The sequence below is a fragment of the Cricetulus griseus genome, chromosome X (genome assembly GCF_003668045.3).
Source record: "Cricetulus griseus strain 17A/GY chromosome X, alternate assembly CriGri-PICRH-1.0, whole genome shotgun sequence".
NCBI classification, from domain to species: Eukaryota; Metazoa; Chordata; class Mammalia; order Rodentia; family Cricetidae; genus Cricetulus; species Cricetulus griseus.
The window spans coordinates 75713844-75735214 of record NC_048604.1 but is presented as its reverse complement, the minus strand read 5'-3'; the positions used below and the strand labels follow the sequence as shown (position 1 = coordinate 75735214).

The following is a 21371-nucleotide window of genomic DNA, read 5'->3' as shown; positions in this document are numbered from 1 at the left end:
AGGGCCCTTCACCACTGAGGTATAAATTACTTCTCTAGGCCACCCTAGCCTTTGTCAATGCCAAGTTGATAAAGCAGATACACTGTTCAGTATTTCTTTCCCAGTAGTATAAGCATGCCTCGTAATTTTGTTTAATTTAGGTTCATTCCTCTTTTGGAAAAAATATATTTTAAATTCTGAAGGCCAGGCATACATTAGGGTTTGTTTTTTTGTTTTGTTTTGTTTTTTGTTTTTTCAAGACAGGGTTTCTCTGTGGCTTTGGAGCCTGTCCTGGAACTAGCTCTTAAATACCCGGCTGGTCTTGAACTCACAGAGATCTGCCTGCCTCTGCCTCCCGAGTGCTGGGACTAAAGGCCAGCACCATCACTGCCTGGCTCACATTAGGTTTATAAGCCATAATTTTACCCTGATCTGAAGATACATTATGAGAAGTGAGGATATAGAATTTCTGAACATTTAACATTTTATGTTAGTAATATTTTTTTTCTCAAAAGTCCCTTACTGGATATTTTCCCAGTCTTCATTGATCATAGAGTTAAATATTTTGGTTTTGTGCATACTTATAATTGTTTCTTTCTAAAATTGGTATAATTCTGTAGAGAATTTTTGTGTAAGGTTTTGTATATTTCCTTTTGTATACTCTTAATTTTGCTTTTCTTAGTTATTTAATTTACTTAAATGTGCATTTTTGTGTTACAGTTTTTTTTTCTGTTTGTGTTTAAACCTTGCCATTCTAAGTCTTTCTTTTTCTTTGTAGTGTCCAGGGTATGGATTGAGCAAGTTGGTTTTGTTTCACGTGATCATTTGTAAGTTTGGTTATTTGATGCCGAAAACGTTGGTATTTTAAATCCATGTTATTTAGTAGAATATGCCAGATACACAATGCATTTTAAAATTTTGTTAGCCGTAGTTTTTTTTTAAACACAAGATAATGAAGCAGGTAAAATTATTTTAATATATTTTATTCAGTATAGTATATGTAAGATAACATAAACTCAATATAAAAACTTAGGTTTTTTACACTATTTTTATGCCCTTTCTTTCCTTGTATTATTAACTTATGTACCCTGTCTTTTTAACACTTAACTAGATGTATGACCTTGAGTAAAGTCTGTTTCTCTGTAAACTTTAGTGTCTTCATCTATCAAGTAAGTTACAGTTGGTCTGGGTTCTGAGAACTTGGGCTGTGGTTCAAAATGCTGTTGCTAGGGAGAAGGTTTCTATGAGATCACCAGGATTAGATTTATTATTCAACTCCTAAATAAAAGTGTCAAGTTTACTATTGGGTTTGAGTAGGCACCAAGAAAAAGGGTATAGTACTAATAGTGTACCTCATGTCCATACACCATGCTAAGTGCATTAAATGTATTAAGTCATTTAATCTTCAGAACATCCAATAATGTAGATTCTGTTACTATTAGTACCCTCATTTTACATATGAGGACATTAGGCCACAGAGAAGCTAAATACCTTGCTCTAAGGTCACAGAGCTAGTCTCACAGAGCTAGTAGAGGTAGAATCACAGTTTCATCTCAAGTGTGACTCTGGATCTAAACTTTGACTCCTGTTTTCATTGAGAGACAGTAGGATGTTGTCAGTTCATCATGGATTATTTCGAAGTTTTCTGCTTTCATAATGCTTTCCATACAAGTGTAAGTTACTGATCTTGGTCTATAACTGTTAGTCTTACTGATATGTTCATTGAGTTTTCTTAGGTGGGAAAGAAATTACTTCATATGCTCCAGCTGTCAGAAATTACTTTTAGAAGTTGATTTAGATCAGGTAAATTGACGTATTGATGGAACTGTAAAACTATCTATAGTTCATTCATTCATTCATTTATTTTGTTTTTCAAGATTGTGCTTTTCTGTGTAACCTTAGCTTGCTCTGTAGAACAGGCTGACCTTGAACTCAGAGATCACCTCTACCTCGAGTGCTGGGATTAAAAGGTGTGAGCCACCACCACCTAGCTTTCGGGTTTTTTTGTTTGTTTGTTTGTTTGTTTTGTTTTTTGTTGTTTTTTTGTTTTTTTCTTTGGTTTTTTGAGACAGGGTTTCTCTGTGTAGCTTTGGAGCCTATCCTGGCACTCTCTCTGGAGACCAGGCTGGCCTCGAATTCACAGAGATCTTCCTGCCTCTGCCTCCTGAGTGCTGGGATTAAAGGTGTGCGCTACCAACACCGAAGAAATGAAGGTGTTGAGAAGCATTCTTTGTACTCTTGTCTAGGCTTTCTTCCTTCTCAGTTGACTGCATTTCAGTGATAATTAGGCCACAAGTGGATGCCTACAGCTGCTTTTTGACGTTTTAATTCTAGTCATACATAGTCAGTGTACATCCCCCTTTCCATTTCTCCTGTCCCCTGCCTTTCCAGATTTCTTGACAAAGTGGTATTCACCTTGATTCATATTTCCCAAGTGGATGTGACCATATGTGATTGGGGCTAGAACCAAAGTGGAGTCTACCTGCTAGGAATTCTAGGCAGGCTAGGCAAACATGAATTTACCCAGTTCAAGACAGGGGACCTGCTCATGGCTTCAGTGTTTTGTTTTATTTTGACAGGGAGTTTCCTATTCCTTTATATATTTTCTGGCATTGTTAGGTGTTTTGATTACTTTTTTTTGAGACCATGTGTCAACACTATAGGCTAGGATGATCTGTAATTTGTAGCAGTCCTCTGGTCTTAGCTTTCCAGGTAGCTGGAATTAAAGGCATGACCCACCACACTTGGGGCTGGATTACTTTTTAATATCTCCTGTAAAGAACCATAAGCTTGAGGCAGGCCTGAAGTACATGGCCTGTCCACAAAACAAAAAATACCCTCTAAAGCAACTTCAATACCTGCTTTATTTTTGGTGGATAGGGATTGAACCCAGGATAAGGATTGAACCTGGGGCCTTGCACATGTTGAGTTGTATTGCTGATGTGTGTTGCAGTCTATATATCTACTTTAAAAATTTTCATTTAGAGGCTGGAGAAGTGGTTCAGTGGTTAAGAGAAGTTGTTGCTCTTGCAGAAAGGGGGTTTGGTTTCTAAAACTCATATGTTGGCTTTCAACCATCTGTAACTCCAGTTCCACCTATCTAGTGCCTTCTTCTGAACCAGGCATGCTCATGACACACATATATACATTCATGCAGGTAAAATACTAGTATACACAAAATAAATAAACTTTTAAAAGGTGTTTTTTCATTTAGATAGTGTTTTTTCATAAAGGTGAACATATCTGTTTGAAACCTTTCTATGTAGTAGTAACTATTGTATACACTGGATCATTTTTCCTTCCTTTATTTCTTATTTTTTTTTATTTTTTTGTTTTTTGGTTTTTCAAGACAGGGTTTCTCTGTGTAGCTTTGGAGCCTATCCTGGCACTCACTCTGGAGACCAGGCTAGCCTCGAACTCACAGAGTTCTGCCTGCCTCTGCCTCCAAAGTGCTGGGATTAAAGGCGTGTGCCACCAACACCTGGCAAGGTGAGCTTTCTAATATGAAGTAAAATATATAATAATTTAGGCAATGTCAAAATAACAGAAACAGCCTATTCATAGTATATGAATGGTAATGTCTAGGCTTCTGCTGTTAAATTCTCATTGGATGTGATTGGTATATATGGATGATCAGTGATAGTTGGTAACCATGACCCTGAGACCCTACCAGAATTTTCATCCAGTTTAATTTGTTACGGTGTTTTACTTGGTAATATGGTGGTAGCTTTCTACTACAGTGATTATCTAGACACCATGCTGTTTGAGGTTACTTTTGTTCCTAGTATTTTATTTTTATACATATACCTTGTATTACTTGTAAACTTCTGAGCTAATTAACTTTTAAAAATGATTCAGACAGCCCTAGCATGGTAGTACATGCCTTTGATCCTGGTACTCCAGAGGCAGAGGCAGGCAGGTCTCTGAGTTCAAGGCCAGTTTGGTCTACAGAGTGAGTTCCAAGATAGTCACAGAGTAACACAGAGAAACCCTGTCTCAAAAAACCAAACCAAAACAAAAATTCAAATAAGACAAAATTGATGGATTATATTAGTAAGTAGCCTAGCTTGGCCTTGAACCCTCTGTAACTAGACTGGCCTCAAACTCAATCTTCATTTTTTTTTGAGACAGGGTTTCTCTGTGACTTTGGAGGCTGTCCTGGAACTTGTTCTTGTAGACCAGGCTGGTCTTGACCTCACAGAGATCCACCTGCCTCTGCCTCCCGAATGCTGGGATTAAAGGCGAGATTATTTTTGCCTTTTTGTTTGCATAATGAGTTTATAGCTAAGGATGACTTTGAACTCCTGACCCCCCTCCTTCCACTTCCACTAAGATTACAGGTATGTGCCACCACCACATGTAGCTCAGACCTTTAACATTAACATTCATTTGTTCCATGGACTTAGGCTGGGTTCAGTACTGATTAAACAGGTTAAAAAGTCAAGAAGCTAAAACATAGTGTTGAAGACAACATATTGAAGCAGTAGGAAATCTAGTGATCACCTCATGAGAGTGGAGGAGTGGTGCCTCAGTGTGCTTGAGCACTGCCCTTTTCTCCTTAATTGCATCCATTGTACAGGTTTCCTGATTGGCACACATCCGTATCTAATGTAGTACCCGGCACACAGGTATTTTTCCTTTCAGTAAATAAAAGGGAAACGTGGTAATAGAAAGTGAGATTGGTAGGTGTTGTCTCCAGAAGGAGGAGATAAAGCAGGTGACAGGAGTAAGGTATGTTGCTAGTTGCTTAGTTGGAAGGGCTCTTGTTCAAAACACCCAACCAGAGGAAAAAAGAATTGAGATTGGGTCCCAGCATTGTCACTTGACAGTGTTTCAGAGCCACTGATACTGGCTGCTACATCTTTTGATTGTGTTCTCTAAGCCTAACATGTAGGTAATGTTTCAGCAGCTAGCTGGAACATATAATTCATGGAGTTCTAGACTGTTTTCAAAGTGGCTATACTGTAGGGCTTATGGTGTACATCTGTAATTCTCTGGAATACAGACACAGGGTTTCTCTGTGTAACGGCTCTGGCTGCCCTGGAACTCGATTTGTAGACCAGCTGGCCTTGAACTTACTGAGATCCACCTGCCTCTGCCTCCCAAGTGCTGGGATTAAAGGTTTGCACCACCATGCTTGACTTCATTTCTTAGTCATGTGGAGAGGGGTTTGTTAGTCTGAGACGGGAAGATCTGTGAGTTCAAGGTCAACCTGCACTGCAGAGCGAGACTCTGAAACCCTGTCTCAAAACAATCCCTCCTCCAGTGGATACAATATTTCAGAGATTTGTTCATGTAAGTTATGCTTAGTTTGGTAACATCTTTTGATTGTGTATCAATATTCACCAGTAGGGAATGGCCTATAGTTGTTCAAAGAAATAACTGTCTACAGACACTGAAGGCCTACCTTAAGACTAAAAGACTGATCAGCATGAAAAAAAGAGGCAAGAAAAATGGAAGCTCTGGCAGGAGTTTTTGATTTGGTATGGGAAAGTATAAGATGTGAAGAGAGTGATAAAGTTAAGATATGATATGACAAATGAAAAAAGAGGAAGAATGTCAGTGGCTGTGGTGGTAGAGGCTTATGATCTTATACTTTGGAGGCAAAAGGCCTGAGTCTTTGACTGGCTATATGGTTTCTTTCTTTAAAATGAGCAGTTTTAATTAGGAAGTTGATAGTTTGGATTTCAGATGTGTACTGGTCTGGATGAGGGCACACCTTAAGGGTTTGTAGTGGAATAAGGGAGAGTATATAGGAGTTGACGGATACTGGGGACTCTTTTGTGAATGCTGAATGGGTACATGTAACTCAGCTAGATACCAGTTAGGTGGGAGAGTGATTGGTCAAGAGGTATGTAACAAGAGACAACAGAGGATGGAATTTTTGTCTTATCAAAAGTCCCAGGTTTTATTTAGGAAAGGATGGTAGAAAGTTGAGGAAAGGATTAGAAATATCTGTATGCCTTGGAAGAATATTTTTTATAAGATGGGTGAAGGTGAGAATAGAAGCAGAATGTCTGGAAGGTGGGAATTTGAGGAAAAATATTTAAATGACAATGGAGAAGGAACTTTGGGACCAACATGTACATGTAAGGAAATTTGTGTATAATGAAGCAAGGTTCCACAGGACACAATGGAAGGAGTTGTGAAGTCATTCAGAGATGGAGAAATCATCAGAGAGGAATCTAGGAGCTGTGCAAGCATGCAAAGAAAAAAACAAGATAGAAGATAACCTGAGGTGGATCTTAGTGGGAAGAAGAAAATTACTTCAATTCATAAACAGAATAGATTAAATTAGCTTACTTTTTCTTTATTTAGACCTAGTTTATTTTTCTTATTCTTATTTTTGTAATGCTTGGAATTGAACCCAGGGCCTGCATACTAAATATGCACTCCACCTCTAAGCTATGACCCTAGCCATAGATATAATTTGGCCCTTTCTTCTTTCCTTTCCTCCCCTCCCTCCCTCCTCCTCCCTCCCCTCCTCCCTCCCTCCCTCCCTCCCTCCCTCTCTCCCTCCCTCTTTTCCTCCCTTCCTTCCCTCCCTCCCTTCTTTCTCTCTCTCTCTTTGTGTTTTTCTTCCTTTCCTTCTTGCCCCCTCTTTTTTGGTTTTTTGAGACAGGGTTTCTCTGTGTAGCCAGCTGGCCTGGAACTTTCTCTGTAGACCAGGCTGGCCCCGAATTCACAGAGATCTGCCTGTATCAAAGACAAGGTCTCAGTTTGTACCTCTGGCTAGGTTGGAACTTGATATGCAGCATGGCTGGCCTTGAACTCAGATCCACCTGCTTCAACCTCCTTGAGTGTTGGGATTAAAGACATGCTTCCATGCCGAGCCTTCTATATTTAATTTTAATTGTACTGTGTTAGCTTAATTTCCTTTTGTTGTTGTTGTTGTTGTTTTTTAAGACAGGATTTCCTATAAGTAGCAGCCCTAGCTGTCCTGGAACTCACTCTCTCTGTAGACCAGGCTGGTCTCAAACTCACCGAAATCTACCTGCCTCTGCCTCCCAAGTGCTGGGATTAAAGATTTGCACCACCATACCTGTCTTCATTTCTTAACTATGTGGAAATTTGTTTACTTTCCTTTAAAGATTATATATTTTAGATATAAAAGCATTTATCTTTTTTAAATATGAGGTTAATGAGGTAAGTATAAAAGAAATCTCTTAAAACTTAACAACCTAGGCTCATCATTTTACTGTCTGTTCTTTTAGACTTTTTCTCATCTGAACAAATACATATGTAATTTATTTTTGAAGATACACTCAGTATATCATGGTAACATCTAATAAACATCCTTTGACAGAATAGGCAGATTGCTACCACCACTCTTACCTGTAATCTACCATTAACCATATTTATTTATTAATCTGTTGTCAGACTTGTTTTTCGTTTTAAAGAGTGTCTTGTTATGTAGCCTTGAGTGGTTAGAACTTAATGCAATCCTCCTGTCTCTGCTTCCCGAGTGCTGCTTAGATTGTAGATATGTGCCATATACCCCCAAAGTGTCAAGCTTTTGAAGTTATTTTTTTGTGGACAAGGAAGGTCTGTCTTTGTAGCCCAAGACAGCAGCTGGTCCAGAACTTGCTGTGTAAATCAGGCTGACTGAATTCTCGGCATGCTATGTTTATCACCCTCCCTTACACCCCTTTCTCCCTGTTTCCTTTTCTCACTCCATCATGTGCAGGCTGGCCTGGAACTCTGGATTAGAGTGATGTTTTTCTTTCAGCCTCTTGAGGAGCTGGAACTGCAGATGCATGCTACTGTGCCAGATACTTTATAGTAGTTTATTATAAATAGTTCTAAGAATTTTATCTGCACAACTTGGCATGTTTATCCAGTTACTTACTTTGGGTGAATTTCTAGGAATTTTCAAATTTGCCTTTTTTTTGGTATAATTTATTTTCTGGTTTTTGTTTTGGCTTTTCCTTAACTAGGTATTTACTTATGAAATCTTTTGTACTCCTAATTTGGGGGCATATATATATTTGATGAATTGCATAAAGCAAGTCAGATGGCCGTGTATTGTTTGTAAGTTAACAGGTTACTATAGTTTGATAGATATATCTTTAGTAGAGTCTTTTCACCAGGTTTGAAGCTAAAAGCATTAGCTTGGAAACTTTCATACAAGGTTGCCTTCTCTCTAATGGTTTGTATACTTTAAGACTTTGGCAGTAAACCTAAGATATAAGAATTGTTACAGTTTTTAATAATACCTTCTGAATCCATTGTGATGATTAATACCATTTTCTTTAATTACTATTTTCCAGGTGATTCATGGCAGGGGACGTGGAAGGTTTCTGTTCTTCCATCCATGACACCAGTGTCTCTGCTGGGTTCAGAGCACTGTATGAGGAGGGATTGCTTCTCGATGTCACTCTGGTTATTGAAGACCATCAGTTCCAGGCCCATAAAGCCCTCTTGGCCACCCAGAGTGATTACTTCAGAATTATGTTCACAGCAGACATGAGAGAACGCGATCAGGACAAAATTCATTTGAAAGGTCTAACAGCTACCGGTTTCAGCCACGTTCTTCAGTTTATGTATTATGGAACTATAGAACTGAGTATGAATACTGTTCATGAAATTCTTCAGGCTGCAATGTATGTTCAGCTAATAGAAGTGGTGAAGTTCTGCTGTTCTTTTCTGTTAGCCAAAATCTGCTTAGAAAATTGTGCAGAAATTATGAGACTCTTAGATGATTTCGGTGTTAACATCGAGGGAGTCAGGGAGAAGCTGGACGCCTTTCTGCTAGACAACTTTGTGCCACTCATGTCCAGGCCTGACTTCCTGTCCTATCTGAGCTTTGAGAAGCTCATGTCTTACCTGGATAATGATCATCTGAGCAGGTTTCCAGAAATAGAGCTGTACGAGGCTGTGCAGTCTTGGCTGCGACATGATAGACGACGATGGAGACATACAGATACTATCATTCAGAACATCAGGTTTTGTTTGATGACTCCATCCAGCGTTTTTGAGAAGGTTGGTGCATTTGAAAGCAGTAGACAGGACTCCTCATTTAGTTAAAGATGTTGTTATAGATAAGATTCCAGAGTTGGTCAGGAGTCAAAAAAGGAGTAGTTTATAAGAATATTTTATATATAAGAAGCTGATGTCTTATTATGTCTTATGCATTTAGGTGTTTTTACAATACATTTTGTGGGTGAAGGATAAACCAGGTAGGTAGTAGAATAGTCCCACCTTTAAAGTACTTTTAAGGTAGGATTATGATGTGATGCAAATATTACAAATTTGCTTTAGCTTTTCTTATTATGAACTGGGTTAGATTATTTTTAAAAGTCACTTTAAGTAATCCAATGCTAGAATTGGCATTGAGGATTTTTACAATTCTACATGGTGCATATATATTAAATGTGTTTTCTTATATTTAAAATGCAGTAAGGGCACATACAATAGCTCTTGATGACCAGTAGGCCACTGAGTGATTGTCTTCCATACTCTTGATTATTACTGTTTCCTATTTCACTGTGAATACTAACTAAATTTATTAATGAAAACGAGATATATTTCTAAAACATTTTGATATTTCCAAACTAGTAGACCATAAATCTTCTATGTACATTCATCAATCATTCCTGTGTACATTTTACCATGTAAATGGTTCTATTTTAAAATACTTTCTCTAAAACAGCCTTGGCCTTTTTGCAAGCATCTTCATTTTTATATCAGTCTCATTTGTGATCCATTCTTGCCCAAAGGAGAGAGAGCAGCTTCAGTAATTGCTTAACTTAATTGGTTTCTAATCACATGGTTAACTCTGGGGCTCTGTTTACCTCTTGCATCTTTCCTTCTTTCTAGAAAGCACACAAAACTCGGTCAACAGACACCCTTCATGTTAAAACACTCAGCTTTAACTAACTGTGTGAAAAATAATCTCTGAAAAAGGAGGTTTGTTTATGCCATTTGATAAATAAACAAATTTGCACCTTTGAATAACACTCAGCATCCTGGCATGTTTTTCTCCCCCACCTTCTGAACTGCTATGAAATGTCATTATCTTTAATAGAGAATTTTATGGAATTTTATCTTTATTCTCAGAATGTATTAATATGACAAATAATTGAAACTAAATATATTTGTTTTTGTTGAGTAAGAACCAGCCCCACATCAACTATGTAAACCATTTGCTGCTTATGTTGTAGATTTTTTCCTACCTTTACTATTGTTTTTATTGCTCTCTTTCTCCAGGGATTCATGTTTTGTCTTTATACATTAAATGAGGATGCTTTCTTGCTGCTAAAACAGAGCCCCCTTTTGCCCAATTTCAATCTAGATTGAAATAGAAAGTATTTGTGAAATAGAAAATAAAATTTCATCTCTTGTGGGACAGTATAATGGTTAACCGATAGCAGTTAATTTGTAAATGCTGAGCTGTTAGGCTAGCCTACATTTCAATTATCAGTTCTCAAGGTAGGCAGTTGTTACAGTGGCTAAAAGGTAATGCTATTGGATAGTTAACAGTTGAACTTGCTGATGTCCTTTTCCACCTATGGCATAACAGTGGTTATCCCCATTGGCTAAGTATGTGGTTTTATCAGGATAAAAATTGTATTAAGGCTTCTTTCTGGAATTGCTTTCTTAGGAAGACTTAAGACCCAGTTGAGAATTCTTCCTTTTTTTGTAATATAAAATCTTTCACTTCTACTTTAATAATACTAGTAAGCTTGCCTTCATAGTGTGTGTTTTAAGTTTATCAAAGCAATCTGTGACTTTTTAAATGCTGAGATGCATTTAAATTATGTAGATTAGAGGCTTTATCTCTAGAAATACAACTTTAGAAACCAAACCAATATGGAGAATTTGGTTGGCAAATACATATTTAGATATGGTTTGGCATGGTGGCATATACCTTTGAGCCCAGCACTTAGGCAGAGGCCAGATGTGGAGAGAACCTGTCTTAAAACAAAGAGTTTAGTTATCATACATTTTATATTTCTAACTCCTTGAAAATAGTATCCATATATTTTTCTTATATTCAGAACATTGCAAATCCCATACAGGGGCATTAAAAAAAAACATTGCTCATATATGCCTGGTTCTAGAGTGGGCATAAAAGTGTAAAGGTAAATCCATGCTGGTCCTCTTTTAGTAAGAGAGTCTCCAGGGGCAGGAAGTATAACTATTTTTTTTCTGTTTTTAGTATAACTATTTTTGATTTGTGGTTTTTATCCCATTTTCTGAAATTTATAAAAATGCATTTTTTTTTCTTCAAATAAGGCTTTTACTGTATCCCAGGCTGGGCTTCAACATGTTATAGAGCCCAGGCTGGCCTCACACTCAGGATAATCTTCCTGCCTCAGCCTTCTCAAGTGCAGGGATTATATATGCACATGCCACATCTGTCAGGGAGTATTGATATGGCCTTGTTTTAGCTTTTATATGTTTTAAATTTTCTGTTGTAAATTTATTTAAACATACAAATAGAATGATCACTTGAAAACAAACACGCCATGTAAGTTAATAGTTGTTAACGTATTTGCTAGATAGGTAGAGATTGTATAGTCTTTTGTATGTGTTTTCTTTTCTCCTCCCTGAACTGATTCAAAGAATGTTGTAGAGCCAGGCAGTTGTGGCATGTGCCTTTAATTCCAGCACTTGGGAGGCAGAGGCAGGCAGATCTCTTGAGTATGAGGCTAGCCTGCCAGGGCTACACAGAGAATCTCTGTTTCAAAAAAAAACAACAAAAGAATGTTGTAGACATTGTGACCATTCATCCCTAATTGCTTCAGCTATCATTTCCCAAGATTAAGGATATCATCCTGCATAACCAAAATACTATTGTACCCAAGAGAGTTAACAACATTTCTTTAGTGTCATGTAACATACAGGTCATTTTCTGTTAGTTCAAAGGTGTCTTTTTTGGTTGTTTTTCATGAACTAAATTTTAATCAAGGTTTGCACACTACATTTGATTGTCTTTGTTTTAATTTTGAATTGTCTCCCCCTTTCCTCATTTGTTATAAGGATATTCAAACATATGAGAAGTTGAATGAATAGTGTAATGAACACTTGTACAGTGTATAGCCATTGCCTAGATTCAAGAACTGTTACATTTGACACAGTTATTTCCTAGCCTTTGAAAATAAGTTGTAAACATCAAGATACCTCACTCTTAAATACTTAATTATATTTCTCCTGTGAGTAAGGATTTTTATTAAATACAATATTATTTTTACTTTAACAGTGATACTAAGACCCATCATCAAATTGCTAATGGATATTCTAGTTTTTGCAGTTGCTTTCAAGGTCCACTAGAATCCAGTGTTTATACATTGCCTTTTGGTCATTATGTATATTTAAGCTTTCTTAATTTGCAGCAGTCTCCACCTTTCTTTTCTTTCTTTCGTTCTTTCTTTTTTTTTTTTGCAACAGGCTTGACTGTTCATTGATTGTCTCAGTGCATTTCACATTCTGGATGTATTTTAGATGTATTTGATTATTTCCTTGTGTTGTTAACTTAGTTTCTTTATATCTCTTGTTTGCTAGTAACACATCTACATTTTATCATCATGTTTTTTCATGAACAATTTATAGGAAAATACTGTAATGTCACAAGAAAAACTTGGAAAATCATTTGACTACTCTGATTAGGCTTAGAAATCACCATTCTTTTGTATTATTACTCCAAGCAGCTAATTTCTGTGATGAAAACCAAAAATTTTATTCATTCTGTTTTGTGTTAAGTTTCTTTTAGAGTAATAAAATTTCCCTCCCCTAAAGAAAAATAGAATACTTAAGTTTATTGGAGTTAAAATTATGTGAAGGGCTAAAATTGAAAGATTGCCTGAGACTTCAGTCTGTAGTATAACCTTAGCATGCACTATATTCAGTTTCCAGCACTACCCAAATCTGGTATAACTAATTTACCTGTAAAATGAGGATATCATTGAGCTTCACTGTTAAAAGACTAAGACAACAAAAAAGCAGAGCTGGAGAAATGGGTCAGTAGTTAGGAGCACTGGCTGTTCTTCCAGAGGACCTGGGTTCAATACCCAGCACCCACATGACATCTCACAACTGCATTTCCAGGGGAATCCATGGCACCAGACATGTACGTGGTACACACATATGTATGCATTCAGGCAAAATACCCATACACATTAAACAAACAAACAAACAAACAAACAAACAAATAAATAAATAAATAAATCTTTCTTTCTTGAAGGCAACAAAAAGGATGTTTATTATCTCAGATTTACTTTGCAACTAAGAATTAAACCTAGGACCTTAGTGGATGCTCTACTAGGTGCTCTACTACTGAACTATATCCCTAGACTTAAATAATTTTGAGATTGATTACATGTTGAAATTGCCCTTTGTATATATTGAGTTAATATGTTAAAAGAAAATTTCACCTTTTGTGCTTTTTAAAATGTAGATGATAGCACATGTAAAATTGCATCTTTTGGCTTACATTTGTCATTTGGATTATATTTTTATAGCAGAATACTGCTCTAAGGTTAAGGAACTGAGCTTTCATTAGTAACTCTGAATATATGCATATAATAAGCTGATTTTCTCACATATTTAAGCCCCTATCCCTAATTCTCATCCTGTGGTTATGGTTATACACAGTTAGTGTTAAAGAACTCCCAGACCTAAAGATTCATGGTGTGGTTGATAAAGATTAGCTGTTAATGAGTATAGCATCTCTTTTTGTCATGATCCTTTTTCTGTCCTCAGGAAAATAAGCACCTATACAAAGTTTTGGAAAGCAACTCTTCTTGTAGCAGTAGCTATCAGATTTGAGCAATGGCATCTTAAAAGGAAAGAAAGTATTCTGTTTTTCCGAGAAGAAGAGCTCCACCCAGTCTGATCTCAGGAATCTGAATAAGGCCCTGTAGTTCTGTTGAAATCACTAGGATCACTAGGTTTATTCTACTGCATTATCATTCCGTATAATCCCTTCTGAATGTCTCTCATCTCATCTCTCTCTCTCTCTCTCTCTCTCTCTCTCACACACACACACACACACACACACACACACACACACACTGTTTTGTGTGTACATAATACATATGTATATTTGCCAGGTTGTGTCCATCAAGTGTTTTCCACATAGGTAGAGTCCAAATGTTATCCTTATTTTATATTTAAGAGGTTCAGAAAGGTTAGGAATCTTATTCCAGAACAAGTGGCACTGTTTGGACGGGAATCCAGGTCTGCTTATGTCTTATCAGGATCTTTCTTAAAGCTGCTAGACGAATGAGAGCCCTTGGAGGTAGCAATGCATGCTGTTTACCTTTGATTCACCTTAAGACATTTAGAAGTTGTTAGTAGAATTGTGAAATTCTAAAATGCTAGCATGAACAACAACAACAAAACCTAAGAAATTCATAACCCTGAAACAATATAAGGTATGAAAGTACATTTTTGTTTTTACCATCTAATCAAATCTGACAATTTCAGAGTCTTTTTTTAATTTAAATTTTTGATTCTGGTTGGGGGTTGGACTTAGGTCTTCACATATTTTAAGGAAGCACTCCACCACATTCCAAGTTAAATCTTGTCTTTTTGAAACATAGATTTTTTAAGTTGATTTGTTTTTATCTATGGAAGATTCTTAGTTTTGAAACTAGACTATAATTTCAATTTTTACTTAAGCAGATATATTTGGCATGTATTTTTACTAGCTTTGATGGCCTTTGCATCTGTTAACAAAGATAAGGCCTGTTATCACAATGGATTTCAGTTAAGAGTCAAATCATTTAAACTGTGCTTTTGTTTTGTTTTGTTTTGTTTTGTGACAGGGTCTCATTGGTAACCCAGGCTTGGCTGGAACTCACTATATAACCTAGGCTAGACTTGAATTTGAGATAGTCCTCCCATCTTAGCTTGTTGAATGCTACCATTATAGCTGTGAGCCACTGTACATGCCTGGTCTTGTGGTTTTTGCTTTTTTTTTGGCAGATTCTTTTATTTGAATTAGAAACAAGATTGTTTTACATGACAATCCCAGTTCCCTTCTCCCTCCTGTCCTCCCCTACCGCTCCCCCCAACTAAAACCCCACCTATCACACATCCTTTCTACTTCCCCTGGATGGTGAGGCCTTCCATAAGATGTTATCAGAGTCTATTATATCCTTTGGGATAGGGCCTAGGCCCACCCCCGTGTGTCTAGGCTCAGGGAGTATCCCTCTATGTGGAATGGGCTCCCAAAGTCCACACCTATGCTAGGGATAAGTACTGAACTACTACAGGAGGTCCGTAGATTTCTGAGGTTTCCTCACTGAAACCCATGTTCCTGGGGTCTGGATCAGTCCCATGCTGGTATCCCAGCTATCAGTCTGGGGAGCAAGAGTTCCCCGATGTTCAGGTCAGCTGTTTCTGTGGGTTTCACCAGCCTGGTCTGGGCCCCTTTGCTCTTCACTCCTCCTTCTCTGCAACTGGATTCCAGTTCCGTTCAGTGATTAGTTGTGGCTGTCTGCTTCTACTTCCACCAGCTGCTGGATGAGGGTTACCTGGTGGCTTATAAATCAGTCATCAATCTCATTATCAGGGGAGGGCATTTAAGGTAGCCTCTCCTCTGTTGCTTAGATTGTTAGTTGGTGTCATCTTTGTAGATTTCCAGACGTTTTTTGCTGTTTTTTGTTTTGTTTTGGTTTTTGTTTTTCGAGACAGGATTTCTCTGTGTAGCTTTGGAGCCTATCCTGGCACTCACTCTGGAGACCAGGCTGGCCTCGAACTCACAGAGATCAGCCTACCTCTGCCTCCTGAGTGCTGGGATTAAAGGCAAGCACCACCAACGCCCAGAGGTTTTTGCTTTTTAAGACAGGGTTTTTCTGTGTAACAGCCCTGTCCTAGAACTCACTCTGTAGACTAGGTTGCCCTGGAACTCAGAGATCATCCTGCCTCTGCCTCCCAAGTGTTGTGATTAAAGGTGTTCCCCACCACTGCCTGGCTTAAAAAACAAGAAACAATATGGGCCTGTCAGATTGCTGAGCAGGTAAAGGCATTTGCCACCAAGCCTGACAACCTGAGTTCCATCCCTGGGACCTAAATGGTGGAAGGAGAGAATTGACTTCCAAAAGTTGTCCTCTGACCTTCACACATGCCATGGCTGCATATGGCTACATATACATAAATAGGCATAATAAATTATTCAGTAAATGCATATTTGGCAAAATTATAATTTACACAAAAGACCTTATTTGTGTAAAATTGTTAAATTATTGATTAGAACACATTTGTTGATTTAATATAGTGGCACAGCAAGAATGGTGGCTCATTCCTGTAATTCTAGTACTTGGAAGGCTGAGGCAGGAGGATTTTGCCTTGAGTTTTGAGACCAGCCTGAGACACAGTGTAGGATCTTGTTTCAAAAAACCAGAAAATAAATAATAATACATAAGTCTAGTGGCATCCTAACATTTTTTATTTTGGTGGTGCTAGGGGTTGAGCCAGGGTCTAACATCGAGGCAAATGATTTTCCACTTAGCTACAATCTTGAGTCCATATTTTAATAATTTTGAACCTGAAGCTTCATCATAAATCATAAATATACATAAGGTAAGACTCAGCATGCCATTGACCCTCTAGATATTGTATTAATATGAATTAACTTCAAAATTATTAAGTCCTATGAGGATAGAAAAACAGATTATAGTTCAGCTCTGTATTTAGAGTTTTATAGTTGGTTTGATTGCTGTTTATTAAGAAAGTAGACTATACAGATGTAACTGCTTTAAGTAAACCCATCATGCTTATTCCAGACATACTGTCTTATGAACTGCCTCATAAAATTCAGATTTCATAATGTGCCTTTTCCCTTACTAGTTAAGCATAATTCACTGTTTTACCTCCAAGTTGTATTTATATAAAAATTAAATTTTTTTCTGGTTATAACACCCAAGGGACATCTACTCTACCACTGGGCTGTATGATGAGTCCCTGCAGTTTTTTAAAGTGCAAAGCTAATGCTTTTAAGGAGAAAAAGCCATAATGTGTATCTGTTGTGTGTACAGAATTTTGAATAGTACTTTTCTGTCACTGACAATATATTTGGACTCAAAATTGTTTATTTTAGGACTATTTACTTTGGGCTGGCAAGATGGTTCAGGGGTAAGGATGCTTGCTGCTAATGCTAAGCCTGATGACCTGAGTTCAATCCCTGAGACCTACATGGTGGAAGTAGAATGTTGTCCAAATGGCATGTACATACCCATTATACATGTAATAGAATATTTACCACTTTGACAATTTTGATAGCTTAAAGTATGTCTTTACTAGTGAAAATCCAAGAGTCATGAAAATAATGCTTCAGAAAAGCTTTTTAACACTTTGATATTTTAAAGCAGGATCTCATCTAGCCCAGAATGACCTAACTCATGACAATCCTCTTGCCTCAGCTTTCTGAATGGTGGGATTACAGGCCTGTGTCATAATGCTCACCTAGAGTTCAGAGTTTTAAAAACTACAAATTGAGCTAGTTTTGCTGGCACATACCTTTAATCTCAACACTCAGGAGGCAGAGGCAGGTAGATCGCTGAGTTCAAGGCCTACATAGTTTCAGTACAGCCAGAGCTACATAGTAAGAGCCTATCTGAAAAACAACAGCAACAAATCTCAAATCAAAAATAAAAACAAACCCCTGCAGTCATAGCAGTGGGGACACACTCCTTTAATTCCAGCACTAGGGAGGCAGATTTAGGCGGATCTCTGAGACTGGTATACACAGTGAGTTCCAGAACAGCTAGGGATGCACAAACAAAAAAAAAACCCAAACAAACAAAACTCACCCAAAACTCCCTACATTTTGATGTCTGGGGAAATAGTTCAAATGGTAAAGTGCTTGCAATGCAAGCATGAGGACCCAAGTTTGATTCCCAGCACCCATGCAGGAAAAAAAAAAGTCTTGTCATGATGTTGTACATTTATAATCTCAGCACAGAGGTGACAGAATCCTGGTGGCCAGCCTAGCCTAATTTGCCAATTTCAGGGCAGTGAGAAATCCTGTCTGAAAATCAGGTGGACAATACCAGAAGAATGACATTCAAGATTGACCTCTGGCCACCACATGCACATAAGCATATATACCCAAAAATCAAAGCTACATTTTAAAACAAGCCTAAAGCATCCTGAGATCACCTAGAAAGTGGAAGAACTCAAGGATGAAGTTTTGAGTATCTTAGGTATGCCTTAGAATATGTTCTTCACCAAACACTAATCCTCCACACAGTTTCTCCTTCAGCATTCACAGTGGACTGTTAACAGTTACTCTTCTTTGTTCTCATGCTTGTGGTATGATACTCTCATTAAGTGAAGTACAGCCCACATGATAAAAGTATAGATGCTGTTATTATGGGTGTCTGGAATCCCTTCATGTATTCTTGAAACATGCTGACTGATCTGATACTTACTTGAAGTAAAACTTAAGTCCAGTAGTCACACTGTTACTTGTAATTTTAGCACTGTTTAATCAAAACTTCTGGAAAAGTCTTTGGTTATATCTAATGACTTCAATTAGTGCCAGAATGAGTAGGAATTTCTCTGTAACTCTCACAATTTTGGAAGTATATGAGAAACAGTGCTCTATCTGACAGTAATACTGGGGTGTGTATGTATATTGTATGTAAACGTACTAAGTGTTTATGTATGTAGAGTGCCTGTGTACATGCACATAGAGGCTAGAGAGGGACATTGGAAGTCTTCCCATGTCAATTTCCACCTTAGTTTTTGAGATGGAGTCTCACTAAACCTAAAGCTTGCCATTTTAGGGAGGCTGGCTGGCCCTTGAGCTCCTGGAATGTGCTTTTCTCTGACCCCCAGTTGGTGCTGAGCTTTTAAATGGGTGTTGGGGATTTAATTAAATTCAGGTCTCCTTGCTTTCCTAGCAAGTGCTCTTACCCATGGAGCCATCTACCTAGCACTGTAAAAATATTTTTAAAGAAAGAAAATTAGACATTTGACCAGAATTTCTGATAAGCTTGAGTTGTGCTTTAAAAAGTTTAAAATCCTCTTCAGATACAACATGGCATTTAATGCAGCTAGAACTTTAAACTGCTTAAATGACCAGTTAGCTCATTTGGCCCTTAGAGTGAGAACAAAAATGGGTGGGGTTTTTTTGGGGGGGGGGACTAGGTTAGTATTAAACATTCTCTCAGTTACATCAGTCTCCTTTTTGCTAATCCTCCCATGCCCCATAGACTAAGATGCTTAGAATTAACGCATATGCATTTTTCCCCCTAAAAACTGACCCACAGTGGTTTTTTAGGCTTTAAAATCTGGTGTGTATAGAGAGTGATTTTTTTTCCCCTACCTCTAACTTGAATTCATTTCAGGCTCATATGTTCTTCAAAAAATGTCAGAAGCCTAGATGTTGACTGCTGCTAGAGCCTTGAGAAGGGCAGCATGTTAAGGGGTAGTTAGTAGACCGGAACCTGTTGAAAACAGGAATTTGAAAGTTCGGTCTTGGGCCAGGCATGGTAATGCACACCTTTAATTCTAGCACTCAGGAGACAGATGCAGGCAGATCTCTGTGGTTGCAAGGCCAGCCAGGACAGTATAGTATGAAGATGTTTTCAAAGAAAAAACATTTCAGTGTTCCCCTTTTCAATAGGAAAGATGAAACAAAATCAAGAGAGTAAGGGCCTCTTTGCTGATGTGTAAGGGAAGTAACCCTTTTTAATAAGTTGGGAAGATGATAGAAAAACAGAAAATTAAAAAGATTAAAGATAGTTGGAGGTATAGAGAGCTTGCCCTAGCATGGATTCATTTCCATCACTTTGAAAGAAAAAAGACTGAATGCCAGTTGGGGAAGGGGGAGTGGTTGGTACATGCCTTTAATCCCAGTACTCCAGAGGCAGAGGCAGGTGGATCTCTGAGTTCTAAGGCTGGCCTACAAGATTGTCCTGGAGGACAGTCTGGGCTACTCAAAGAAACCTTGTCTCAAAATACCCCCCCCACCCAAATCAAATGTCAAAATGACTGGAGGAAAGGTTAGCAATCAAGAAAGAACAAGGGGAATGTTTAGGCCTTGAAGTATTATTATTACCATCTTTTTTTTTTGTTTGTTTGTTTCTCGAGACAGGGTTTCTCTGTGGCTTTGGAGGCTGTCCTGGAATTAGCTCTTGTAGACCAGGCTGGGAACTCACAGAGATCTTCCTGTCTCTGAGTGCTGGGATTAAAGGCGTGCACCACCACTGCCTGAATTGTTATTGGGTTTTCAAGACAGGGTTTCTCTGTGTAGCCCTGGCCACTGTGGAACTCACTCTGTAGATTAGCAGGCCTCAAACTCAGATTCACTTGCCTCTGTCTCCCAAGTTCTGGATTTAAAGGTGTGCATACACCACCACTGCCTAGCTTGACGTCTTAATTTTTTAGCTTACTGCCTAAAAATGAACCACATTTCCCTAAGTAAGCACTACTCCATGACTTATTTTAGAAGTTAGTTTTAGAATTAAACCTTTTATTTGGCTTACTTTATTATATTTATAAATATTTATATAGTAGAGTGTATTTCTGTAAATAAAAGATTTCTCATAAATTGTGCATTATAGAACTTGTGCTATTTAAAAATAAGTATAATCACAGTTAAAAACTATTAACTTTATTTTTATTTTTTAACTTTCAGATCATTTTATCTTTAATAATCCAGCAGTTCAAATATTGAGAACTATTTTAAAGTAATTTCCTACCTTTATGCACCATTTCTGACAGTGCTCTGTCATACTGCAGTTGTAAGGAGTGAAACTTTCTAAGCACATTTAGTTCTAATTTTTTTATAAGTGGTCTAGGATGGTTTTAAAGCATGTTGGAACATGTGTGCCTACTAAATTTGTTAACCCTATACCATTTTAAGTAAGAGATTGGAGCATCAGCATAAAGTCCTAGCCCTCTCTGATACCAAGAGCTGAGTAATCACAATATTACTACCAAAAGGATTTGCACCTAGTATAAACTTAATTTTCATCAGTTTATGTTTTCTAGGACAAAGGGGTTAATAAAAGGCATTTTGCATCTAGCTCTTTATTTCACATAAATTAGTGTAAGCTTTGAGGGCCTTATGAATACTAGGCTAGGACTTTACCATACCCTTAATGGAAATAAAGACTTGGACATGGTAATTTTCCAATATTACACATAAGACTGCCCCACATTTTACTGACAATCAAAACTTTTATCAAATGAGCCAGGTGTGGTGCCACTTCCTAGCACCCGAGAAGCTGAGGTAGGAGGATTTCTCAAAAGTTCATGACCAGCCTAAGCTGCATGATGAGTTCCAGGCCAGTCAAGTTTAAATATCATGACCTGTCTCATCACCAACCACCACCACCAAAACCCCAAAATAAAACTAAACACAGTTGTGATTTCTAAAAGATAAGATTTGTTTTAGCACAAGCCCAATTGTAGTACTTTGTTTTTAGATTTTT

General features: G+C 37.7%; 1 protein-coding gene across 6 annotated transcripts in view; it reads left to right on the top strand.

Moving 5' to 3' along the window:
- Nucleotides 1–21371, top strand: part of Klhl15 (kelch like family member 15) — a 49114-nt gene that overhangs the window by 9621 nt on the left and 18122 nt on the right. For 3 of the 6 annotated variants that reach the window (XM_035450275.1, XM_035450274.1, XM_027431856.2), the window contains one exon: nucleotides 8250–8961. In XM_035450275.1, coding sequence (XP_035306166.1) covers nucleotides 8257–8961 — 705 coding nt within the window. In that variant the 5' untranslated portion in view covers nucleotides 8250–8256. The other 3 variants (XM_027431857.2, XM_027431858.2, XM_027431859.2) reach the window with 3 other exon arrangements.